Source organism: Acomys minous, assembly GCF_964271855.1.
Source record: "Acomys minous genome assembly, chromosome: 17".
Taxonomy (NCBI): domain Eukaryota; kingdom Metazoa; phylum Chordata; class Mammalia; order Rodentia; family Muridae; genus Acomys; species Acomys minous.
This window is the reverse complement of record NC_140500.1, coordinates 40,865,230-40,892,829: the sequence shown is the minus strand read 5'-3', so window position 1 is coordinate 40,892,829 and position 27,600 is coordinate 40,865,230. Positions and strand designations below refer to the sequence as shown.

At 37.0% G+C, this 27,600-nt stretch overlaps 1 protein-coding gene across 6 annotated transcripts in view; it reads left to right on the top strand.

Moving 5' to 3' along the window:
• Nucleotides 1-27,600, top strand: part of CHL1 (cell adhesion molecule L1 like) — a 200,945-nt gene that overhangs the window by 40,715 nt on the left and 132,630 nt on the right. For 4 of the 6 annotated variants that reach the window (XM_084766824.1, XM_084766827.1, XM_084766822.1 and 1 more), the window contains exons 2-3: nt 3,806-3,875; nt 25,447-25,567. In XM_084766824.1, coding sequence (XP_084622950.1) covers nt 25,503-25,567 — 65 coding nt within the window. In that variant the 5' untranslated portion in view covers nt 3,806-3,875; nt 25,447-25,502. The remainder of the gene's footprint in view (nt 1-3,805; nt 3,876-25,446; nt 25,568-27,600) is intronic. The other 2 variants (XM_084766825.1, XM_084766826.1) reach the window with 1 other exon arrangement.

The following is a 27,600-nucleotide window of genomic DNA, read 5'->3' as shown; positions in this document are numbered from 1 at the left end:
ATAGAGAGGAAATCATTTTGTTTAAGTAAGATAAAAATAATCATGTGTATGAATATGTTTTCATATAATCTAAGGGTTGTTTATACACACCTTTTAGAAGGTCATATATCTGGATCATGAAACAAAACCAAATAGCTCAAGGATTATCCTTAATATATATGAAAATGAATCACATATGTGTGTGCACGAGCACACACACACACACACACACACACAGAGAGAGAGAGAGAGAGAGAGAGAGAGAGAGAGAGAGAGAGAGAGAGAGCAGGGGGTGTGACTAGCTAAGAACTGATATCCATGATTAATGAGAATGCTTCCACAACTAAGGCTGAATGAGGCTGATGAGCGTGCTCAGCCGGCCCAGTCAGCCTCAGTGAGCATACAAATATGTCTGATCGGTAGCCACAGCCCCCCTACTTGATGCCAAATACTTCAAAACCCCAAGTTAAGAATGTCAGCACAGAATCTGATCTCTATTGTCATGGGTGTTCTTGATAGTGGTGAAAAATTGGGACCTGTTGGCACCCATGTAATGACATGAATGGGTTTTGAGGGGTTGTCTTCACAAAGGCTGAATATCTGAACAGCAAAAGTTGGACCCCGAACTGTGCAATACACTGACTATGCGGCATCCTTATCACTTGAATAATAAAAGCATATTGAACCTTGTATCATTTAACTTCAGCCTTGAATAGAGATCCGGTGGATCAGAAAGCCTCCCTCAAAATCCATCTGTGCAAACACTGCATTTTCTTTTCTCTCAGTGAAAGATTATTTGTAACCCGTAGGATGCCGAACAGCACAGAATGACTTTAGCCTGTGTATTTCTCTAGATAAGTAAACATTGTCAATTTGCCTCCAGAAACCAATAAACCTCAGTGTGCTCTAGTGGTGTGTACCACTAACCCACAGCTTGAGAGCCACACAAAGTGCTGTTTTGTGCATTGTTAGCTGCCCATAAGCAATTCTATTTGGAATAATCAAGCAAAAAAATAATGGCTTCAGAAACCAGCCTAATGGGATTGAAAGGAAGTTGCTAAACAAAAGTGTACAGGGCACAGTCTGTGCAGTGTGTCACTTGGTCAATTGCACGGCAATAGGGACTTTCTTTTACTTGCTAGCTTGGAATTTTTCTTCCCAGTATACCAGTGTAAGGATCTCTCTGGAGGCATCACAATCTGTTTAGAACTCCTTGGCAACAGCTTTTGGATCAGGGCCAAAGCGATTGCCAGTAAATGCTTGCAATAGAAGGTTACTTGCATATATTTTAAAAAGTCTTTACTTTCCTTTAATGTCAAGGAAGTTATAATTTTTAAAATCCCCTTAATTAGCAACTTCTCTCAGATTACTTTAGGATTACTAGATGAGATTTAGCCAATTTGAATGCTGCTTATTAAATTTTGACGTATAAAATCTCCTTGACTTACACCTACTCTTTGCTGCCTGAAAGAAAAGCTAAGCTCATCAGAGGTGTGTTCGTGGGTCTGAATCAGAAAACCAGCTTAGGGATGCTCCCCTAGAGTCTGAGTGCCAAGCCTCAACTGATCTGTGAATTAACAATAAAAGGCTTTGTATATTGATTGAAATACATCCTTCATTTCACACTTTGATTTGTTAAAAGATGGGATCTTGGCATGAACCCCTGTGGGTGGGAAATGGCCTCTTGAATAGAAGGCTATGTTGACTCTGTAATTGACGGAGGTCTGTTTTTTGGAGTACCTTTTTTTTTTTAATTTTTTAAATTATATTTTTACATATACATTTATATTATTACACATATATACAATAAACTACACATAGCAAGAAGGACCACGAAGTGATTATGAAGTATTACTTTCGTAGTGTTTTGCCTATCTGTATTTGGCAACCTTGGAGAAAACATCTTTCCTATCTTGGTGACTCTACAATTCTGAATGTAAATCAATAGCTATCATATCTCATCTCTATCCACCTAAAAATGTCTATCTAGACGCAAAAACATCTTAACCCCTAAACAACTAACCTTAATTGTAAAACTAAACTATCTAGACTTCAACCTCATCAGAGACTTGAGAAGAAATAAAATTATTTGAGTAAACAGGAAGTGCAAGTTACCAGCTTCCAAAATGAGAAAATGACAGGGACAGTTTGCTGCCTGATCAATCACTCAAAACTCTCTATAATGTTGGAGCATCTTCTTCAGCCTTATGGCTCGATATATCTGACAGACATACCTGTGAGGCTGGAACTATTGCGAACTTGCTTACCTGGTCTTCTCAGAGTTTGGCTATCAACTCTGCATACATCCAAGCTTGTTCATTTTTAGGCAGAATTTGGTGTGTGGCAGAAATGAGAACATTTTGCCCAGTGGCTTTTTTTTTTTTTACCACATTTGAAGCTGTCTCCATAAGGAGGTTCTTTAACGTGCATCATTTTGTTTGAGGTAGGCTGGGTTTTGCCAGGAGTTAACTTGTCTTATTGTAAAAGAATATTTATGATCATAAAAACATATTAAAATGCCTTATTCTGTAGGCCTCTGAAGTTTTTAAAGACCTTATCTACTTTATTTTATCTATCTATAAAATCATATGTATTTGTTAAACCTAGGATGTATATTCTTGTGATAAAAATGGACTAGTAATTGACATGAACATGATTCGATCAACTAACAATTAACTTGTATTACTTAATTATCCTAAACAACCTGCAAGAGCACTTTCAGAGTATTGGAAATAAACCTTGTATTATAATTGAGGTGTATGGGTATAATGCCTTATATTAGAGTAGAAATATATATATATATATATATATGTAAAATATATAGAGAAATATATATAATGTGTGTGAAATTTTATTTTAATTTGAATTTTATACCAATCTATCAAAATTAAACTTATTTTGTGTCAATATACAAAATTCTATACCAATGAATTAAAAATAACCACGTGAGTAACAATTAATGCCTTAAGTTTAGGAGTAGATTTAGTAATCATCCTATATACCATCCCTTTATGTTTCTATGTTCCCCCTTCTTTCTTTCCAAGCACAATCTCCAAACCTAAGAAATAAAGATAAAGGAAGAGAGACATCCATGAATCCAACCTTATTTTTTCTCTGAATAACACCAACAACAACTTATAACCACCTCCCAATGAAAATAAACATCTAGAGCCCAAGAAAGCCACCAAAAGCCTACCCAACCCGCCTTAATGGAAATGGGGTGCCATTCTCTTAAAGTTTCTTCTGGCTGATTTGGGATGAATAATACTTTTGTAGGGGCCCAAATAAAGTTGGGGGAAAATGATTAAACAAGGTAGGATTAGCTTTTGTGGTCCGGTTTCTAAATGTTAAGAAATTCCAGGCTTTTATTAAGCCTGGAGTGTTTTTGTTTTTGTTTTAATATAACTCTTCTTATTTTAGTAGTGTTATTTTATTTAGATGTGTAGGTCACAGCACCAGATCAAAGGAAGTGGCTGGCAGGCATAACACTTTGAGGAGGACTGTCAGGGATGAACTTTAATAAGCTATGGTCTGCTCACAAGTACCTTAATCTGTGAGGGCAGGGGCTGCCTATGTGAAGTGTGGCTACATGACTTTCTGTGCGTGTCTACCCATTGACTTCTGATGTTCTGAGACAGAAAGTCCCAGAATTCTGAGCAACACAGCAATGCTATTAGGTATTTACATATTGGTTTGTTTTTTCATGTAAAGTGGGAGGAGGAATTAAATTAGAATATGTTTCATAGACTAATGACAAAAGTTCATTTAAAAGTTTCTTCATAGCTGGATATTATCTCTAAAACTGTAGCTTCTGGTCTATCCCTAGGTGCTGTACACTGTACACAATGATCCTGCCTTGATACTCCAGGCAGACCATAGTGGAACTGAATTCTCTGGTAAGATTATTTGCTTTAATCAATCCCTTTATGCATGCATACTGTGTTTAATTATCCCATAACAAAATACACACATATAGCCAGATAAAGAAACAAGGAATAAAAATTGTCATGGAAATTGGATATTCACTATTCTTGTGGGAATGTATAAACAAGATACATAATAGTGTGTGTGTGTATGTGTGTGTATATGTGTGAGTTAATGTACATATGTGTGTGTGCATCTGTGTATGTGTTTGCATGAGTGCATATGTATCTGTATGAGTACGTATGTGTGGCTGTGTGTGATCTTTGCAAGCATGTATGTGTGTGGTAAATTAAAATATTTTTAAGATGAAATATCTTCCATTAAAGTTATTTTTCTTGTTGGCTGACCTCTTGGCATATTTGAAAATGAAATCTTGACTGTATTTATCTCAGTGAAGTTTTTAATGGGAAAATGAATTTGGTTCCTGAGTTCTAAGAAGGTTAACTTCTTAGGAACCTTGATGTTTTTAGGGGTCAAAGAGCCTGATCCCTGGAGGGAGTTTGAGCTGCTCCTAGGATTTGGATTAATGTCAAATGTGACTTGATTCTTCAGTTGATGTTTTATCAAATTGCTGCAATTCTAGGATGTATGATACCCAATTCCTTAGAATTTGAAAGTTATCAAGTCTGTTTTGAAGGATTACAGACACATAGTGATTTTCCTCCAAGGAAGCTATCTGTGTTTAAACCTATATTTTCTAATTCTAATACTGGGAAAAGAGTTGTACTTACATATAGGTATAGCATATGGACTGTGATTGCATTATATATATATATATATATATATGTGTGTGTGTGTGTGTGTGTGTGTGTGTGTGTATAATATACATGCAAATCACAAATCTCACTGTTTTAATCATGCTTATCAATGTTATGCTTGGTCTGTAATATTGTAGTCTATTCATAAAAAATATCAACAACTAATGTCACTCTCCAGTTTCAGCACAAAGTGATTTGAAATATTCATTCTTAATAATATAAAATGTTTTCTCACTTAAGTGCTCATTTTGTCAATGACAGAATACTGTACCTGAACAATTATGGTATCATTTGATAAATGCAGGACTTTTTGCTATATAAATTATCAATGGGATCTTAATGATTCAATATGAAAATGGACTGGGCAACTTGACTTTGACTTACTGTTAGCAGTATTTAACTTCTGATAACCTCTAGAGGCGTTTTAAATGAAGTCAGGGCTAGTCCAGGAATAAATATTTGAGGGCACTGTGTGTGCTTTGAAAATTGCTTAGCCTCTTTGTCTCTTAGTGCAGTGTCTTTCCCTCTGTGTATTTGTGTCTTCGACTTGGAACATGTTAAGTCCAGTTAATCTGCATGTCTATTACAAGATCATAAACCATGTGTGATATCTTCTAATACTCTGATTGAAAATTCCTCTGGAAATCTGATTACTTAGGTCTTTTGATGATAACTTTTATAAAGGCTGCATTTATTCTGTTAAAGCCCTTTTATGACTTTACTTGTAATAAATTTCTAATTTGTCAGATACTTAGGTAACTCTTCTAAGAAATTAAAGGGTCAAGTATCATACACATGGGACAAGGTGCATCGTTAGGTGGTAAAGTAGCCTTGAGTTCAGAAGAATACAAAACATCCCAGTAAAACAATGAAGTGCCCCCAAATAAAAATATAAGACAATGCAGTCAATTATCAAATAAACAAAAACAAAAAGGAAACACTTCTCTCCTACCATAGGAAGCCTAATTGTCATTGTGTCAGGAAAATATACATTTAATAATTATATCAGTTGACATGAAAATAGACATAAATCAGTGAAGTACACTACTGTTCCTTCATTGCTGTTCATCCCTCCCTTGGTTCTGGTGAATTACATTTCTTTCTTGTGTTTTTGATGATCGATTTTTTATTCTATAATTATTTTATAGATAAATTATTCTGTCACTTATTTTAATTCTATAAAATTTTTCTCAGTTTTCATTGTGATACTTGAAAAATTAGTCTTGTAGCTTCCAGAAAAGCTGTGTGGGATCATGGTCATAGAATACACACACACACACACACACACACACACACACACACACACACACACACACACACACAATCTACCTTAATTTTCTTTTTGTAATCTCCCTTGTTATAGAGACTCTACAAAAACAGTTTTTAAGAGAATAAAATTATTTGCTCTGAAAGAAATGAATGCTAATTTGTCTGCCTTTACTAAGTTCCCAATTTATAAATGTTAGAATGTGGTTTTTTTGAGGTTGAATTTGTGCCTATGAAATGCATACATGTTTACTCTTACATGTCATTCACTGACATAGCCATCTAATTTATCTAAAAAGTATTTATTGCTCATGCGTCTTAACGGGCAGCCTACGTAGATGAATGACAGAAAAGATGGTTTTGTTGTAGGAGTTCATGATAATACACGGAACAAAAGGTCACCTTGGGGCACACACCCAGACTGACTGATGGTGCTTATCTGTTTTCACTGCTCTTCCTACTGATTTATGGATTTTGATGTGTTCTTTTATGCCAAGACCTCGGCTCCATGTCATGACAGTCCAGAAGACAGACTGATATTTTCATTTAGCCTCAGTAAAGGGCTATCATGTGAATGAAGTCTAGAGCTACCTTCCATAGCTAATCTATGAAGGTTTTATGAAGGTTTGAGTATTTGACATTGACTCTCCAAGTCCACTGGCACAGACTACTGACACACTTATGTGAGCTTGGTGTATGTCCCCTAAAGATGAGAAAATAGAAGAAACTCTCTATTGTAAAAGTTTTTCTGTACAACAAGTTCTGTATAGTACATAAATGTAGCTTGTTTGATCCTGTTTCCATCTATTTTCCATAATTATCACTTAGAATAGAACCTGGGGTGCACCACACTCTATAAACATGGGGAGCAGGGAGAGTAGGAGGGAACATGAGGAACGGAGCCTAGAAAGGCTCCTGTAATGGATGGTCCTTTGGACACCTGTGCTGGGAGGTTCCTGGACTGCTTCTCTGGATCCTGTAATTGCCTTGGCATTCTTGCTAAAGGTTTCCAATTCCATTTCAACATGAGCCGTGATGAGTTTTAATGCTTTCTAATCTATCAGTCCCTGATAGCCCCAGATAGCCAGGTGGATCCTGGTCTTGTTACTGGCATTGGCTCTAGCTCATTCCCCTCAGGACTATTAGGAGGAAAATGTATGTTCCCATTCATGCATATTATGCAAAGTCAAATTCTCCTTTCAAGAAGTTCTTTTTGGAAACCAGTAAAATGGACCTCCTTGGAAAAATCTCCCCTCTGTTGGATAATTAAGTGTAGTTTTTCAGCATCTCTTGAGATGGGGCTTGCAGAGGCAATAAAAGAGTCCATCAACGCTAGAATATTGTGCATAAATAATTAATGTGTCATATTTCATGTTGCTGACAGTAAACAGAATCCTTTTCCTTCCCAGTGATATGAATGCATCAAAAGAGCACCATGCCCTTGTCATAAAATTAATCACTTCTATCCATATTTGATGTTTACACCTTTTAAATATTTATGAACTGTTATCTCGCTTTATTGTTATTTACCCTCACAGTGGCATGCAGAGAAGCCTTGCTTTCTTCCTTAGCCTAGTACTGGGCTTCCTTCCCTCCTCTCTTGGATGTTCCTTGGAGTACCTCCAATTTGCATACTTAATTCTGGTCTCAAGTTGCCAAAAATTCATTTGTTTCAACTGGAGTTTTATTCAAGTTGGTTTTACTCAAATCACGTACATACAAATAAATGTGATTTCCAAGGCATGAAAATTCAGCAAGGGCTCTGAAGGGAAGCTGAGATAGACAAATATACTGTTAAGATGCTACAAGTAGATTTTATGTCCCTTGGAAAATAGAATTCCACAATCTAGAGATTACGAAGTGAGCACTGTGTGATGAATTGCCTTGTGAAGCTTTACATACATGATCATATTGCAATCCTTTTCTTTCTGTGGGCACTGTTAATCTATGTTTTTTTCCTTAATCTCACAACAGGGAACATTGACAATATGAATTTATATATGTATTTCACATGTAAAATTTTAGCATTTGGATATATGCAAATACCTGTAGGACCATCCACAATCAAGGTAGTAGACATATCCTTTATCTCCAAAATTTTCCTCTGGGTTCCCTTAGTTCACTGGTTTTAAGATTTTAATAGGCTTACCTTTTTCCTTCATAGACATTTTTTTTTCATAGATATTTTTTATGCTACATTGACTTTTCATTTTTTTTCCAAGTTCAGGAAGCAGAATCCATCCACAAAAGCAAAAAAAAAAAAAAAAGTTGCTATTCCATTACAAAGAAAAAAGTGAATAACATGATCTTTAAAAAAAACTAGACTGCAGCAAAACTTGGGTGCTCATTTTAATAAGAAAACTTTTTGGCTCTTACATTGATATTTAAATGAATTATTTAAAGAGTGGAAGAGATGTCTCACATACATAAAATACCCATGAAATCACATACTGCCACCAAACAAATGACTTCAAGCAAAATCAAATTGAAGGAGAAAATTGTGTTTCCTCCCACAAAAATTCTCTTTTTGCCCTAAGGCAGTCATGTTGGAGAAAAATAGCATGTATAACATGGAGACAAATCCTAGGCATCTTCCCCAAACATTGGGTTATATTGGATTGCACACATGTGCAAATATTTGAGGCCTTGGGAAAGAAACATACCAATAAAATACATCATGACTATCGCCACTGAACTAGGCAGGATGGGAGCAGACACATCTGAGAGCCCAGTGATGAAGTAGGGCATTAAGAAGTAAATCAAAGTCTCTGATCAAAGACTAATTTAGCCTGTCATAAATGATCCTGCGGTGGAAAGAAACCTCATGCACAAAGATCAAAGATTAGGATCTGCACATATAACACAGCACCCCTGCCCTATGGGGAGGGGAAGGGAAAAGCAAAGAGAAGGAGGAAACAGAAGTCTTACATCAAAGCTCTCTGAGAATGCAGTATAATATAATCTCACTTTCTTAAGGCCAGCACACAAAATTAGAAGAGTGGAAATTATTTTTACAGTGTGCCTGAGTCCCACCTTTGAAAGTGTGAGAAGCTGGCACGGTTGGCGCAGGTAATTTGTTTGCAGATACAAATTAGGCAGTGCTTGTCACTGCAGTAATGTTTCTCTGTCTCTAGCCCTTGCTTGCATACAGTAAGGATCTTTTCACAATTGCAAACAATAGGCACATAATTTTCTACTTGAGATACTAGTGATTAACTTTCTATTGAGTCAGAGACTCTAGTCTATGCTAACATGATAATTGTGCATTTTTTAAACACTAGATATTTTTTCTTTATATAAACTGAGTATAGCTCACTTACTAGCTGTGTCTAAACATTTTGCAGGAATGAAAATATGCTTTCCCTGTACTCCTGTTATCTGTGCCTGTGTTTGAAAATCAAATTAACGATCTGAGAATTGGAGAAAGGACATGCACATTGTATTTGATATTAGTGATGCACAGATAATATCATAGAAATATATGGAAATCCCAAACAGCAGTCAGACACCAGATGTATACACCATTTTTAGAAAAGTTACATTGAGTGGAAGTGATAGGACCAAGAACAATGGGCTTGCATGTAGAGTCCATTATTGGAAGGCAAATGTATGTAAGGGGCTAGTGGAAGATAAGGCTGTTTTTCAAGGTGTTTGTGCAGACCCATCTGTGTGCCTGCCTTCGGTCTGTGGATATAATGATTTACCTGGTGCTGTGGAGAGGAGACAGGGTGGTCCACCTAACAAAAAGGAAACTTCATAAACAGACTTGAGCCCAATGCAGGGATGGCAAATAGCTCTTTCTGGGTTTACTGTTTTACAACTACTTCCTTTAAAAATATTTTAATACTTTATTTTTTTGCTGTGTGTCTGTGTTCCTCCCTGGGGCATATGCACATGAGTACCCATGGAGGCCAGAGGCACTAACCACCTGGTGTTACAGGAGGTTATAAGCTGTCCGATGAAGGTTCTGGGAGAAGGGATCCAGGTCCAGTGCAAGGGCAGAACCCCCACTTAATTACCGAGCCATCTCTGTAACCCATCAAAACAAATCTCATACTTATGTGATAATTTTGAGATTGCATTCCGACCTTTATCAATTTCTATACATTGTATCTTAATGTCATTGTGCCTAATACATGTCTTACCACTTTGAACCTGTACTATAAGAGTAGTGAAAATTTTATTGGATTTCTTTCTCGTTGTCTGAAAAGAAAGCGTTTGATGCTTTTTACGAGTTAAACATTTTAGATGCATTTACTTATTCATTCAATAATTATTTTTACTAGAAAGTACCTTTCAGCAAAGGATGCCGTCCTTAGGAACAATAGACACAGCTCTTGCCTTTGGAAAGGTTTAATGTCTTAGGGCAGGCGTAGATTACTTACACTGTCATCCAGACACGTACAAAGCTGCTGCTCCACTGAGCTCTGGAAGTGGGAGTTACATGGGAATTTGACCTGCTGTGCTCAGAAAATGCCTTCTCTGAGGCATTGACACCTCACTGGAAATAATATGAAAAGTAAACAAGAGGAGGAGAGGGGCTGCAAAGGTTGCCCAATCCCTGAAGTGTTTGCAGCACTTGTTAGCATGCTTTTGTCTTTCTTTGGCATGGTCTTTTGTGCATGTGTCCATGGAAAAAAATCAATCTACTTGCAATATAGGGACCAATATTTCAGGTGATTTATTAAAAGAATGGTGCTTAGATGCAGGAAACTATGAAACGCAGATCTAACCTAGCAACTTCTGACTGGGTTTTGAGCACATTAGCGAACCTCTCTGACACACAAGCTCTGGACCTCTCAGAAGCAGACTGCATGCTTCCTCAAGTCAGCAGCCTCCGCTGCACACTCCAGGTGACTTGCAGTGTGGTTTTGGGAAATTCCATCTTAGCCCATAGAATTTAAACTGCCTATTATTCCCAAAGAGTTAAATGATTTCAAGAGCACTCCCTGTTTTGATTCCCAATTACTTTCCAAGCTGGTAGTTTTTGTACAGAAACTGTGAAAAGCATGAGGTCAGGAGAAGTGTCACTTTAGGAAAACAGAGTCGAATAGAGAGCTCTGTGTTACAGGGACTCTACTTACACTTCCTCGATGCACATTTTAATAATTTCTGCTTTACATCAAGAGCAGACATTTCTTTAACGAAAAAGCCACTAGGGTGTCAGTGGGATGTTCCAATTTCCCATCGTGGTTTCTTAAATCATTCTCTTGGTAATTGTCACATTTTTATGGCCTGGCTTAGAATAAATTCAGTTTCTCGAATAAAAATATCAAGCCGAGTTGGAAATTGATGTGCAAGAACTGTATGGTCAAGTGTTGAGAAATCAAAAGTTTCAACAAGGTTTTCAGTCTGTGAAGACAACTAAGAAAACGTCAGGGTTTCTTCTGAAATATAGACTATGAGCCGAGGCGATAGCTTATTCAGTAAAATGCTTTCTGCACAAGTATGAGGACTTGAAATCAATCCATAGCATCCATTAAAAACCTAGGCATGATGGTGTACACCTTTAAACCCAGCACAGGGAAGATAAAGGTGAGGAATCCTTGGAGTTTGCTGGAGCCTGTCTAGCATAATCAACAAGCCCTGGGTCTTACTGAGAAACTCTGTCTCAAGACAGAAGGTAGGCCTATGGGACATCTGGGGGAGATCTCTGGATTCTTCATGAGCATGTGCATGTGCAGGTCCACAATCATAAGAAAATAAAATGGGGAATAATAGTTCTGAGGTTTTTTGATGTTAGAAATAAATTGTATTTTGTTTTAGATGAAGTGAAAATCATTAATTTTATTTCTTATTTTTATTTAAATACGTAAATATTTACTTTCATCGGTGCCTCTTTTTGACACTATGCTTTACTTACATCACTATTGTTTTAGCTTGATGGAGTTTGCTTTTGATGATGCTAAACATGTAATTTCTGTGGGGGCATATGCACATGAGTGTCAGTACGCATGTCAGTGACATGCTTAGAAAAAGGAACCTAGATGCATGCTTTTCTCTCTTGCATGTTTTATATTTTTTAAATTTGCCAACTTCGCCTTTAAAATCTGCATGATACATATGCTGAAACTTCCCATTTCAGACTTAGGGAGCACAAATTAAACACAGTCAGTAGGATGCTCCTGTGCTATTGTGCCTAATTATGGGTTAGATAAACAAGAGGTTGAGTTACTCAAGATCAACTGTGTTTATTGAGTAAGAGTCAGCTCTCCGTCCATGTCAGGTTTCCTAGTACAATACACACATACCTGAATTGAAAGCACACAGACCCTGATGTGAATTGGCTTTGCTTAAACTGGCCAATTATTTTCTGTCTGTCTCACTCATTACTGCATTAAATGATATTTTATGTTGATTTGCCTTTTCATTTTTTTCCCTTGTAAAATATTCAATGTTGTCAACCTCTGTCTGGATGCACTTTTCATTTGCAAATGTCCAATTATCATGCCTTCCTGTTGGGTGGGAAACTGATTAGCATACATTAATTAAAGTAATGAAATAATTATGGTTACCATCATATAAATATATAGAAACCAACATTAGTGAGGCCTAATTGTCTGGTGGTTGCAAGCATGTGCTTAGGAGATGTGGTTACAGGAGACGTGATTGCAGAGGGCTCAAGTTTGACCTTCAGAAGTAACTAATGGTGTTGGGCTTTTGACAGTTTCTTATGTCTTGGAGCTTTGGTTAAAGAGGAAATGATTAAAGAAGAAATAATAGAGCAGACATTTTGAACAGGTGTATTCATATAACAGGTATAGTCTACATTCCATATTGATAAAGGCTCAGGAACCATCACACTATTTTATTGTAGTGGCCACAGAGGTGTGCGGACATCCTCTTATACCTTAATCATGCAATGCTGGACATTCAGATTCTTTTCTTGGGATGCACTGAACTCATTGTATAATAACAGAACTGGACTCAAAGAATGACAACAGCAAATAAGCAGGACAGAGAATCAGCAATATGGCATTAGTAGTGGTTATGTTCCTAAAACTAAGGGAACTAAGGGTTTTTTGTTTTGTTTTGTTGTTTTGTTTTTGTTGTTGTTTTTGTTTGTTTGTTTGTTTGAGACAGGGTTTCTCTGTGTAGCTTTGGCTGTTCTGGACTTGCTTTGTAGACCAGTTTGGCCTCAAATAAGCCAGGTATGCTGGTGCGTGCCTTTAATCTCAGCACCCAGGACTCTTTTTTCTCTTTGCCATCTATATGGCTTTGCTTTGTGTGCTATTGAAGTCTCTTAAATCTGTTTCACTTTCTTTATTTTGGTGACCTTCTAATGCAATTTAGTAATACAGTATATTAAACACATGCCACCATCCATCAGTTTAACTGTTGTTATTTCTCACGCTTTATGCCTTAGTTATTATGTTTATTATTGAAGTGTATGTTTTATTTGTCCAGTGGATACATGGAAACTCTCTGTCATAATCTATGGAAAAATCTTTACCATCCAGTAGAAAATAAACTTTGGGCTAATAAATGAGTAAAGAAAAAAAGAAAGGAAGTACTAGCCTTTTTATTTTTTTATATAGTCCCAGGGCAGGAAGATGGTTCAGACAGTAAAATGCTTCCTGGAAATGCATGATGACCTAAACTCAGTATGCCAGGACCCATCTTAAAGGCAAAGCAAAAACAGAAACAAAACAAGAATAAATGAGTATGGAGACACATCTGCCGTTGTAGCTCTGGAGAGACCGAGACGGAAGGATTTCTGCAGCCTATTGCCTAGCCCTGAATAAAGAGCTGCAGACTTTGTGAGAAACTGTGCACCAAAAGAGGTGGGGACAGACAACAGTTGTGCAAGCTTTTAATCCCAGTGTTTGGGAAGCAGAGGGTGGTTGATCTTTGTGAGTTGGAGGCCAGCCTGATAGACATAGAGAGTTCCAAGCTACAGAGTGAGACTGTGTCTCAAAACAAAGAAAACAATGAGGCAGAAAGAAGCCAAGGGAAGACACTGAGGCCAACAACTGCCCCACCCCCACATGTCAATACATGTGCATGCAGCCACACACTAACAGGAGCACATAAACTTGAACACATACACACACACACATACACATGTCAATACATGTAAATGCAGCCACACACTCACAGAAGCACAGACACTTGAACATACACACACACACACACACACACACACACACACACACACACACATACCAATACATGTGAATGCAGCCATACACTCACAGGAGGACAGAAACTTGAACATACACACACACACATACACACACACACACACACACACACACACACACACACACACACACACGCGCGCGCACATACACATTAATGAGTAAAATATAAAACATACGCCCTAATCAGAATTATATGCATGTTTTTCTTGAATATATCAGAAGTCACAAATTGAATATCTCTTGAGCTTTTTCATCAAGTCAGCTACCATATGTGACATTATACGCATATATTTTAAGGCCAGAAATGCCATCTCCTTATTTTTACTTACTTTATTCACTTTTAACACTTTTATTTTGCTTTCCAGCATAGGAGGCACCCATTCCTCTCAGGGTGGCATTGCAAGGGTATCCAAGCCAGAGCTTATGTGACAACACTTGAATAGGGGCTCTTATCTCATTCCTAAAGGAGGAACCCTGTTTCAATTACCTTCTCAAGGCCACAGCACTCACGGCTATCAGTCTATTCATTAGGTTTTAACACCTGAGCTTTGGAGAGGGTCCACATAAATGAAACACATGAGGAAGCCAAAATTGATTTTTCTACTGTTTGTTCCCCTTTTTGCATTCCTGTACCAGGACTTTTTATTCCACCTTTAAGTACAATAATTCTGCCCTTTGGGACCCATTTCTGTCCCATGAAATCATTCTTGAGTTACAACCTTTGACACAGTAATTTTTCATATAACCCTATTCATAGATCTTTTATTCTTAATATTTTCATTGTATTCCTACTAGAATTTTAATCTGAAAAAAAGCCATTATTTTCAGGGCAAAGATTGTTTTACTCAATGAGTCAACTGAATGTGGTTTAGTAAAGACAAATTATTTTGCCTCCTGCAATAAAATGAGCAGAGCTCTAGCTCTTAAGAGTAAAAGGAAATATAAATATTTTTTAGAATTTCATGAGTACAAATCCTCTTTATAAGCAATTATCATTTATAGTCCACTTATAACTATCAATCATTCAGAGGGTCACTACATTTAATTTTGTTACTGATAACATTTGTATGCATACACACTCAGAGAGACACTAAATTATACTGCATTAATCATTATGAAATGCCTAAATATTTGGAACAGTGAGATGGCCCAGCATGAAGGTAAAAGAAGAAAACTGACTTGAAAAAGACTTCCTATAAGTTTCTCCTTTGTACCCTGGTATTGGCGAACCCTTGCACACTAGTCATACAAATATACATGTGCCCTTGATAGTAACAGAATTTGTAAAGAAGAAAGGTCTAAGTGCTAAAAGTTTTTAAATTTTAAAATCAGTTTTAGGTTTCTTCTGTTTAGTCAGGGTGTCATGTGGCCCAGGTTGGCTTTGAACTTACCATGTAGCCAATTAAGACACTGAAATTCTGATGTTCATATCTCCTCCTCTGTCATCCCTATGTTGAGATTATAGCCCCAGCATTGTGTGTTGCAGGCAGTTGTACTGAGGGCTCCTTACACCCTAGGCAAGCGCGTACCAACTGAGCTACATCTTTACTCCTTGCAGTGTTGTTTACAAGAGAGAACAGATCCACTAGAAATCCAGCTGGCCAAGGAATGTATTTAAAACATTACTATTTTGTCTTTGATACATACTCAGGAAGTATGGCTGATTTCTCAATTGTGTTAGTCAGAGCACACATGTTTATCTTAAGAAGCTTCAATATAAATAGAAATGTAACTCAATTAAGTATAAATACAAGTAACACAAAGTTCTGAGGAAAAATCATGACTGTGCCACTTAAGTGGATTGAGAACAACAAATTTTATTAGTTTGTTGTCTCATTTTGATGGAGCTATATAGAGTGTGCCTGGAACTTGGTTGACCGATTCCTAAGGAGTCAATATGTGGATGTGTGTCTGGTGGGCTTACCTGACACAAGCCCCAACAAGAGAGACATTTGGAGGGTTTATGAAGCATCATCTTACAGGGCAGTGGCATCAACTTGAAACCTTCACTTTTTCTCATGTTGAGTTTGTCTCGGCAGCCCCACATATGGTTTCTGGCATAAGGGTCTCAGACAGTAAGAGCAAGTATTGTTTCATGTGGGCCCCAGCTATGCCATAATGAGTCACAGAGTTATGAATCAGAGTCCGTGGGACCAGAGGCAATCAATACAACCACTCTTTGGGTTTTGAAGGCCTTTCAGTTGCCACCCACTTTGATGTGGTGGACTTTGTTATCCCACACAGGTCAGTGTGTAAGAGCCTGTACCCCACAGTGGCACTGTTGGTTAGGAGGTCTTGAGGTCATTGGATGTCTGTTTTTGAAAGAAGAACAGGATGTCAGCAGTTGGCTTTTCTGCTCTCACTTCCTGACTATGAGGTTAGAAACTTACCCTACCATCCACTTCTGTCCTGCACAAGTGTCTGTGCAGATGCACAGCAATGTGGCCAACCTGTGACAGCCTCTACAGCTGTAGACCATAACATTTCCTTTATGAAAGACTTATCTTAGGGGCTTTTTATGGTGATGGGAGACTGACCCTTCAGTGACTACTGTTATAAACTTTCATAGGTTTTAATAAGGGGGTCTCTTTCCCCAGGGTCCTAAGACTGTATTTATATCACCCAAAGCTAGAGTTCTGTTTCTAAAAGTTCTCAAATCTTTCTTGCAGGATTTTTTTCCTTCCTATTTTGAATATTTCTACCATTTGAGACCAGAAAAAGCTTAACCTACTTTTCCTGGGAATTTCATATATGTGAAGACATGTTTAATGGCTTACCTGACTCCTGTCTTCTATAAGAAAATTTCTCCAGCTACTTGAATTTTCCCTTCCAAAAGACTTTAGCAATTTTATCACTAATTACTTCTATGATTTATTTTCATGTTAAGTCTGTGGCCTCATGTTTTTAATTAACATATATGTAATGTGAGTGTGTGTGTGTGTGTGTGTGTGTGTGTGTGTGTGTGTGTGTGTGTGTGTGTATGTGTTAGAGATGGGCCAAGACAGGAATTTCACTAAAATACTATTAAACAATCAAGGATGGAAAGAAATTAGAAGACACAGGAAGACATGAGACTTTAGTTAAAGTGGACAAGCTAGGCATTCTTTTCATTTTTACTTTGCCTGTTTCATGCTAAGAAATACTTCTCAAAGTCTGGTCAATGACCCACTTATGATCACATTATTTTATCATACAGATCTGCCCCACATATAACATGGCTTCCTATCTGGTCTGCCATTTTCACTATTAGATTGGTCCTGGTTTATTTTTATTTCTTGTTTTTATCACTGCCAGGAATTTTTCCCAATGATTTATACATTGAATAACTTCATGAAATAGGTACTTTGTATTATGATGATAATGATGATTATGATGATGATGTGAACCATCATAGTATTTAACATATATTAGCCATAATATAATTCTTAAATGAATAAGTGAAGAAGGATTTAGTGTACCATTGTAATGTGCATTCCTATGTTCCTTTCTTGGGATAAAGAATTAAAATTTGTCAAAGGTATCTGTTTGGTATATAAACACTGAAGGTGAAGCAGGAGGATTCTCAAGTTCAAAAACAGTCTTGGGTATATAATGAAAAAAAGGCAATAGAGCTCAGGAATGTGCAGGAATGTGTTCACCTACATATTAAAATGTTAATGTGACTGATATATAACTAGAACGATGTTCAGTTCAAGAAACACTAAAATTAAAAAAAAAATCCTATCTTACTTCATGCTCTTAATGTATTGTAACTTTCATATGAATCAATGCATTGACTTGGCCATATTTATTCAAAATTTAACTTTATTTGCACATTAGTGGACAACTAATATGCAGTTAACTATCCTCTATTGCATAGCATTTGTTGTAACATAACTTTGTTGTTTTAAAAGAACCTGTTAGATCCTGTGTGGACCATGGTGCTAAACTTGATCATTTGCTCCTGTGTCTTAGCACATTCTCAGGCCAGTGTGAGAGCAAGGACAGACACACTGTGGGTATAAGTAGAATGCTACAACTTCTCAGGTCAGACCCGGGTAAATCTTTAAACAATGTTATGTAATTGACATAGCTAGGAATAATTGTATAAATGGGTCAAAAGGCAGACAACAGAAAGAAAAGTTCCATACATAAGCTCTATTTGGAAGGAGAAACTCTTATTTTCCTATAAATTTCATTACTAATAAAATATCTGGGAAGAGCAATAAGCAACAAATAAGGTTAAGGAATACAAAATGGTTTTTAAATATAATTATTTTTCACAGACCTTTCCAGAAGGCATCTACAGTTCTGTGGCCATCAGATTGCCATAAATTATTATTTTTTGATTTTGATAGTTTGAAAAACCCATTGTCTGTCCTACTTACTTATGAAATAATTCTATCTTTTTCCTCAAAAGAAAATGAGGGGGATCCAAGATGGCTGCGAGCAGTGGACCGTGTTTGAAATCATGGGAGAATGGCAAAGTAGAAGGATCCAGAGGGTCCTAGAAGCCTACAAGTAGAACATTATGATAGGCAGATTTGGGCACAGGGGTCCCGCTCAAACTAAGGCACCAGTCAAGGACAATACAGGCGGTAAATCTTAAACCCCTACCTAGATCTAGCCAATGGACAGAACACTCTCCACAGTAAAGTGGAGAGTGGGATATTACTTTCTCACATACTCTGGTACCTCACCTTTGACCATGTCCCCTGGAGGGGGAGACCTGGTGGCACTCAGAGGAAGGACAGCAGGTTACCAAGAAGAGACTTGATACCCTATGAGCATATACAGGGGGAGGTAATCCCCCTCAGGAACAGTCATAGGGGAGGGGAATAAGGGGAAAATGGGAGGGAGGGAAGAATGGGAGGATACAAGGGATGGGATAACCATTGAGATGTAACAAGAATAAATTAATAAAGGAGAGGAAAAAAAGGAGAAAATTAATTAAAAAAAAAGAAAATGAGAGTCATTTAAATTATTAGTTATTTAAATATATTAGTTAAGATATTAGCACATTAATGATGTGGCCCCTCACTCTGCTTCTAGCTATTTAAAAGGGACACATCTCATGATTTCCTTGATCCTTACACAGAAATAAGCTTCAGTATTTCAAACATGAGTCATCAAACAGGGCACAAACAAGCAAGCTCACTGCATCTATTTCTCAGTCTGTGTTGTTCTGTTTATCACTGTATTTGTTTATATAATGAGTATTGTCATAGAAGCTTTGAGATCAAGTTAGTAAAAGTAGGAAAGAGAAAGATAGGAGAAAAAAATGAAGGAAGGGGAGAAAGGAAGAAAAAAAAGAAGGTAGGGAAAGGGGAAACAAAAAGAAGTCAAAAGATGGGAAGTAGAAAGGAAGAGGGAATGAGAAAGAAATAAGAGAAAGGAGGAAACACAAAATTAGAAAACATTGTCATTTCCCCACAGAGCATCATTGAACACAGTGGATCAGCTGCTACCGAAATTAAGCCTAAAATTAAAAATCCATTTTAAAATTTCTATTTACCATCTGTGTGATCTTTAAAGTGAAAATTTTATTTAGTTAAGATGTAAAAATGTGTGAATCATGGAAGGATGACACTGAAAAAAATATATCCCAATCATTGACCCACAGGACTTTGTTATTTATAGTGTATCTATCAGATTAGAAGCAAAAAAAAAAAAAAAATAGAACATGTGACTTTACAATTAGAAGCTCCAGTGTCTAAGGGCAGTTGTAGAATAGCTAAACCTGTATTTATCAGAATAAAATAACTATGAATGAAAGGGTAGTGATTGTAGAATACAGATAAGTCTGGGTCATAATTCAGTCTTTAAGATTGTGATGGAAAGTCAATAATATATATTAATAGCTTCTCAAGGTTGGTGATTTAGTTGGTAGTGGGTGGCTTATAGCAGAGTTTGCTATGTGGGTCTACACAGTCTACAATAGGGACCAGACAGTTCAATGTTAATGATCAGGCTTCATGAATTGTTAAGAGCACTGGGGGATTGAAGTAATGGAGAAAATACTTATTCTCATATAGACATCTCTGCTTAGCTCTGGATGATAATTGCTCTGCCCCACAGTAAGACTACTCTAGTCACCCTTCTGTTATTCCCAAAGAAATAAGATATTAAATGCTGTAACACCTAATGTTTAGGAAATGGTCTCAAAGATGCTATTATGCAAACTGTACAAAACACATCTGTACGAATATACCCATTAAGGTTTCTAGAGCTATCTTTCTCTCTTTCATTTAACAAGTAGGTCTACTATCTGTAGAAAGAATCTGTTGTATTGGAAGTATCACCTGTCGATAGAAAGCTAATAGCCAATAGCTCAGGTAGGCAATAGGAGGTGGGACATCTTGTAGGCAGAAGGGATCCTGGGGATAGAGCCAGGCACAGGATATGCACTCAGCAAGCTGTGAGGACAGCTGCATGGTACCTGAGCAGAAGTAACCAGCCCCATGGTAAAATGTGTATTAGTTTAAATGGGTCATTTTAAATAATAAGTTAGTCAGATAAATGCTTAGCTATATGGTTTAGGTTTGTTTAAATATATACTTTGAGTCTCAGGAGTCATTATTCCTGGAGATTGGGTCTGGGAGGCAAAACTGTAACAACTATCCATTGTCAATCCTTGATGGCATCTTTCTATTGACCTTGTTTAAGGTCAAGACTCCTTGCTTGAAGAATTCTCGTCTGACTTTCACACAAATTCTAGTGCCCCATATTTGACCATGTCTCCTGGATGAGGAGGCCTGGTGGCACTCAGAGGAAGGATAGCAGGCTACCAAGAAGAGACTCGATATCCTATGAGCATATACAGGGGGAGGAGGTAACCCTCAGTCACAGTCATAGGGGTGGGGAGTAAGGGGAAAATGGGAAGGAGGGAGGAATGGGAGGATACAAGGAATGGGATAACAATTGAAATGTAATATGAGTAAATTAATAAAATATATTAAAAAAAGAATTCTCAATGACTTTGAAATCTGAACACTGGTTTAAATGCAGTTCAAGGAATTATAGCTTATAGAATTGGTTTTATTTATTTATTTATTTATTTATTTATTTATTTGTTTGTTTTTGGGTTTTTGAGACAGAGTCTCTCTGTGTTAGCCTTGGCTGTCCTGGACTCACTTTATAGACCGAGCTGGTCTCAAACTCACAGCACTCTGGCTGTCTATGCCTCCTGAATGCTGGGATTAAAGCTGTGCACCACCACACTCAGCTTAGAGTAGAATAGGTTATTTTAAAGATCTTTCTGCTAGACAAATTGGACCCAGCTAGAATTCAGTTGCCCTAGCATGAAGATCCAGAGCCCAAGTGATCTCCTGCTCTCTCCCATGCCCGTAACCTGTTGGAAGCTGGGACATGAACTCTTGGCTGTCTGACAGACCTAATTCCATCTTAACACAAGGGTGTAATTGGTGCCTTAAAAAGTGTTACAACTCTTGGAATAGTTGAGGGAAATAAGCAAACCAAAGCCAATTGACTGCTCTACCACCTCACTCAAAATGTTTCATTTACAGTGAAATGGCTCTGAATTTTCTACTTCATTTTACTCCTGGATCATGCTTCTTGCTTGCCATTTTTTAAAAGATGCTTTGCTAAGAACAGGAACCATTTATTTGTCACTGGAAACTTAACAGTGAAGGGATATGTTACATAACGTTCCATACAAATCCCTTTTTTCCCACTTGCATTTCTTTCTAGACCACCTCATTCAAGCACGTAAAAATCTGCATCCTTATTCATGAGCTATTCACAAAATTTATTTGTCAAGTCCCTTTTTGTCACAAATCATATTATTTCTTTGAGTTATGCATGTAATTGCTTCTGCCCTTCTTATTGCTAGCTTTTTGCAGCTCCTGTAACACAAGAAATATTTACTACAACTGTGTTTGGCTTACTGTACATTGGAGTGGCTTGAATGATAGCAGATCTTTTTTGTACTATTGACAGCTGCAAGCATTTGTATAAGATGTGTAATTTGACCATATCCATGTTCTGTGCTCAGTAGTAGTAGAGTAGCAGCATTGATTTTAGAGACTGCCCTTTGGTTCTGTTGCTTGGCTAAAATAGGTAATCCTAACAAACTGTACTGTGGATTTCTGGATGTGCAGAAATGCCCTAGAGTTTGAAGTTTTGAATTTTTTTTTCATGGGATGTTGTTCTTTTTCTGGGTCATTCAGACTTTATTGTAGGCATAAGCAATTAGTCGTTAAATGACTTGAGTGAATCTTTTTATGTGCACTATTGAAATGACACTGAACCCACTGCCACATGAATAGAACAAATAAATTATTTCCTTATGGGCCAATTTTAAAGCAAACCCACACAATAAAGGATGCCCCTTCATAAATATGGTTTTATTGCTCTCTTTACAATGCTAGAGTATAATTTTAAAGAGGAACTTGAAAATCTCTTATTTTGCATTTGCGGTAGAAGTTAAGTACTCAGCAGTAAGAAGGTCACATGGTTTTCCTAATAAACATGTCAGATAAAGCAGTTTTGAAAGCCACACTTTCAAAACACCATGAGAATACTTTTGTTGAGAACTGTCTTTAAGAAATAATAGGACTCACAAACAAAATGCCCCTGTTCTAAATCACTTGTGCTTGGCCTACACATATAATTAGGCCTAATGTGTTTCAAGCAGAGATTGTAGAACCCAAGGAAATCTGGCCAAGCCCCACCCCTTATTCTGGCCAATCTCAGAGTCTGGGGGCTATTTGGGAAGCTAGAGGACCATCTTTATAATCTAAATCAGAATGGATGATCCTTGGCCTTTTAACAAAGAACATTCTGATTAATAAGTAGTCTTCTTTGGGTAGTTGGAGAAATGTGTCATTTTGGAAAACAAAGACCTTCTGTCCCTTTTCACAATAGATGTTTTGCATAAAAGACCAGAGTGCTTAGTGAATGAGACATCTACCACACTGTGTAAACATTCCTTTCCAGTCACTGCTTTCTGGTTCTTGATCTTGACAACACTGAAAACCCTGTTAGTGTTACACATTAGGAAAGAGCCACAGATAGCTACAGCCCTCCTCCACATAAGACAGCACTTTTTGTAAATTTACTCATAATCAGACCCATCATGAAACAGGGTCATTAGATTTTTTAAAATCTTTATGCCTCCAGCATTAAAGGTGTTAGTAACACAACCAGTTTACAAGTAGGCCTACTGTGTACCTAGTGCCTTGTCTGTTATTTGAATAATGTGAATTAAGAGCTGGTGTTGCACAGGTACTAAGAAAGTAGGCATAGAAGACAAACAGCTGAGGTTCATGCTACATCTCCCATCACCTGCCAGTTGTGTGAACTTGGCCAAAGCGCCTAACATCTCTGTGTTTCAGTTAGCCTTATAAAGCAGAGACCACTGGAATGCTTTCTTGATAGACTGTTAAGTGCGTAAGCCAGGTGATGACATTTGGGTGCTTAGAAAACATAGCAAGGGCTCAGTGACGATTTCCTTTGACATCGCTAAGCTGTCATTGAATTAGCGTACATTACTAATTAAAGAAATCTCCCTTTGGATGATTAACTGGGGCTCATACTAGATTTCAGGGGGAAGTGCAGGTTCTATTTTCTGTGGCTTTAAAGTCTTGATAAGGGAAGGTATGCTTGTAGAATTCTCCATGGTCTAAGTGCAAAGACTGAGTATGGGAGTTGTGGTGATGGAAAGTCTGGACCGATAGTTTTCTGAGTGAAGGAAGAACATCAGTGAGTTGGAATGTGAAGGGTTTTAGACTTGATGGATTCTGGAGATAAAGTGCTGAGTAATCTTCAGTGATAGCAGAGATTTTCAGTGTTCAAAACACTTTAAGCTACTTTGAGACTAGGGAAAAATAACATGACTTTAAAAAAAAAAAACAAATAACAAACCAAGCATTTCAAGAAGAGATAAAACAAAACGAAACAAAGCAAAAGCAAATAACAGGTCACCTGGTTTTTGAAAACTTGTCCTCCCAGGTGGTGCTCTCGTAGTCATCTCTCAGCAATTAGTGTGAAGGTCATCTTTGAAGCATACAGTTAATCTGAGAGAAAAGACCTTTCATTTTTGTACAACGAAGAGGCATGCGACTTAGTGTGGATGTGCTTCCATAGCTATGGTGGTCTTAGCTCAAATCTTCTTTTCTCTGGACCTACAGATAGCAGTGATTAGGGCTTATAGGAGTAATTCTAGTGACTGGCAAATGAAGACATATCTCTGTATCAATTCTTACTGAGTCAGAGGAGCTCAAGGACAACAGCTGCCTAAGGACTTGGAGCTCTATCTATCTATATAGTAGGATGTCTATTGTTACATAAAATATAAATTTCTATGGAGTTGATGGAAACTATAAAGGAACTTGTGTGTTTTTATAGTTTTCTCTAAGAGACAAATTGGTATTGTGGATGCTCTTACAGAACTATAAACGTACAGCCTTCCTGTCAGCAACATCAAGATAGAGCTTTGGTGTACACTAATAACCTGAGTAGGACTGGTAATGTTGATTCAGAACGTTCAGGATGAGATGAGAACTGAGCGCCTACCAGATGATAAAGCCAGGGCACTCCACGGTGCTTTTATACCTCATATTATAGTAGTCATACTACGTCCTGATCATCTGAGGACTCTGCAGTCATCTTTACTTACCTACACTTAACGTGTTAGGCATCCAGTCTTCTATAATGCATGTGTTGGCAACTGTGCTTCATTCACCTGTGTAGTTTGTCCTCCTTGCTGTTTGGACTGGTATACCAGGTTCCTTGCATCCATTTGTTATTTCCTGATTATATTTCATATTTCACAGAGGGAAGGATTCTCTGATGTTTATTGAATATTAAACAAGCAGGTGATACCATTTTGGTTAAGGCATTGTTACTAGGTAGCAAGAGCTCTGTTCAGAATTATGCTAAAAAGTGCTTCGCCATCTTCCCCTAGTGACTCCCAGGCAAATACTTTAATGAGAATTCCTTTCTTGCCCTAGTAGTAACTTATTTTGCATAAGAATCTAATTAATCAATATGAGATGGTTCAAGCCTTGGGGGTCAATGGGATTATTAATTTTCTTTTATTTTATGCCCAGAGATTTCTCCTTTATATTCTCTTTACTTCATTAGAAAAATTAACACTGTGAAGTTTCTAGTCACTAGCATCATAAAATTATGACTATGCTTGATTTATTCTGATAGAAGCTGAAAATTAAAATTACATTTGTGAAATTTCCTTTTGTAATATATAAAATCACTTTATACATTATGTCATTTTCCTTATTGATTTTAACATTAATACATAATGAAACTATTGTGTGTATCTCAGAAGGAAAACTACTTCACATTCAATTACACCATTATATTGTTGTAAAAAAGAAGAAAATATTAAGTATTCAACACGTAACACTCTCCTTAAGGTATTTTCTGAAGAAAATGGATTCATTATGTGAATCATTCTTCAAGTAACAAGGAAATGCTGATGCTAAATTTCAGCCCAGCTCCCCCCCCCCTCTGTGTAATGGACACAAGTATATATAGGTGAGCATTGAAGAAACCAGAGTGTCTATCACTTTCTGTTTTATTTCCTTAATATTTGGTTTCTCACTGGACCTGGATCTATCTCAGCAGCCAACAAGCCCAGTGCTCCTCCTGTCTTTACCTTTCACAGCTCTGAGATAACATGCACACAAGACACATGCTGTGGATGACTGAGTCAGGTAGGTAGTCATATTTGTGAAGCAAATAATTTTTCTGATTGAGTCATTTCCTCAGGCCATATCTACATTTTCTTTTTTAAAAGTCATTTTAAATTAAGTGTATGTGTGTGGGGGGGGGGGGAGTAGGAGGTGGGGGGCGGGCTATACATTTTTAGAGATCACAGGTGTTAGATCCTTTAGGAACTAGTTATAAGATGTTATGAGGGACCCAGCATGAGTTCTGACAACTTAACTCAGGTCCCCTGGAAGAACAGCAAGTGCTCTTAAACACTAAGCCATCTCTTTAGCCTCAATATTTTATTAAAGAGATTGTGAGATTTCATATACATCAATCTTGTCACTTTAAACCCTGGGTTTGATCTGTTCTTCTGTCAATTCTAACTCAAGCTGTCTTTGCTATAAAACATTGCTTTGGTGTTTACATCACTGTTGGTAATTTGGGGTTTTAGCCCAATTGGTAGTTTGTTGAATTCATCTTTATTGCCAGTATCACATATTTTGTTGAGTCTTACTCCAAATATGCTAGTAGATACAATTGCTTGCATAAAAATGGTTATAAGTTTCTCAAACTCTTATGGTTTATATTATTATATTATGTAAATTAATTCAGAATAATATGAAGTTTTATAGAAATATTAGCATGTAAAAGGGAAAATATATAAAGTGAATGATTGATTGTGCTGTCAGTATATGTTTTGAATTAAACTCCATAATACCATTAGTGTAGATTTTTCATTATTTAAAAATTATCATACATATTTTAAATGTATCTCTCAAATTTAATAATAAAATTTGAGACATCTATACATCTTATAGTCCTATGAGCACACATAAAAAATAGAAATATTTATAATAATAGGAAATAAGAAATAAAGTGTTGAGGCTGAAGATATGACTTAGAAATTAAGAGTACTGAATTCTCTTCCAAAAGTCCTGAGTTCAATTCCCAGCAACCACATGGTGGCTCACAACCATCTATAATGTGATCTAATGCCCTTTTCTGGCCTACAGACATAGATGCAGGCAGAGCACTGTGTACATAAAAATAAATAAATCTTAAAAAGAAAAGAAAGTGTTCGTTTTTGTTTTCCAGTATTTCAGAATGAAAGGTGTGGAGACAGAGAACCTTTTCAGACAGTAGCCACAATACTAGCTTTAAACCTTTTGAGAACTGGAAGGATACGGCAAAAGGATGCTGAAGCAGGCACTGTATGTTGTAGTTGTTGTTTTTATTTTCCAAGTATTAACTAGAGACAGTGTATTTACTCCATAGGGAAATAAAAACAAAAAATAAAAACAAGGCTTAGAGTCTATCCCTAGTGCATCTTAAGAATTGAAAAAAATTTCAACTTCCTTAAGTGCGCTCACAGTTATGCATCTTGTGCACTGCAAGACATGAAGTAAACCTGGGGGTAGAAGTTACTGAAATGTTTTCACCTTTACTTTGCGAACCATTCATAATTCTCTCAAGGGAGAAGTCCTCCTCACAGTGCTTTCCACGCGTTGACATCTAAAAGCCAAGTGGAGGAAACTTATTCGACATATAGGCAGCTATTAAAAAAGAAAGATATGTGGGCACTTTTAGGTTATTTAAGTTAATAATGAATTTATTCATGTATTCCTTCACCAGTGTCGGACAGACAAAATATACCTCAGAACCAGGTGTAAAGTGGGCTGTGGGAAGCCTATATTATTATTATTATTATTATTATTATTATTATTATTATTATTATTATTATAGTTTGGATTCCTTAAGATTACAGTCACGTTCTCTACATCACACACATTTCATATTAAGTAGCTGAACTACCACTGACATGCAGACATTTGACCCTAAGGGGCCCTAACAGGCTC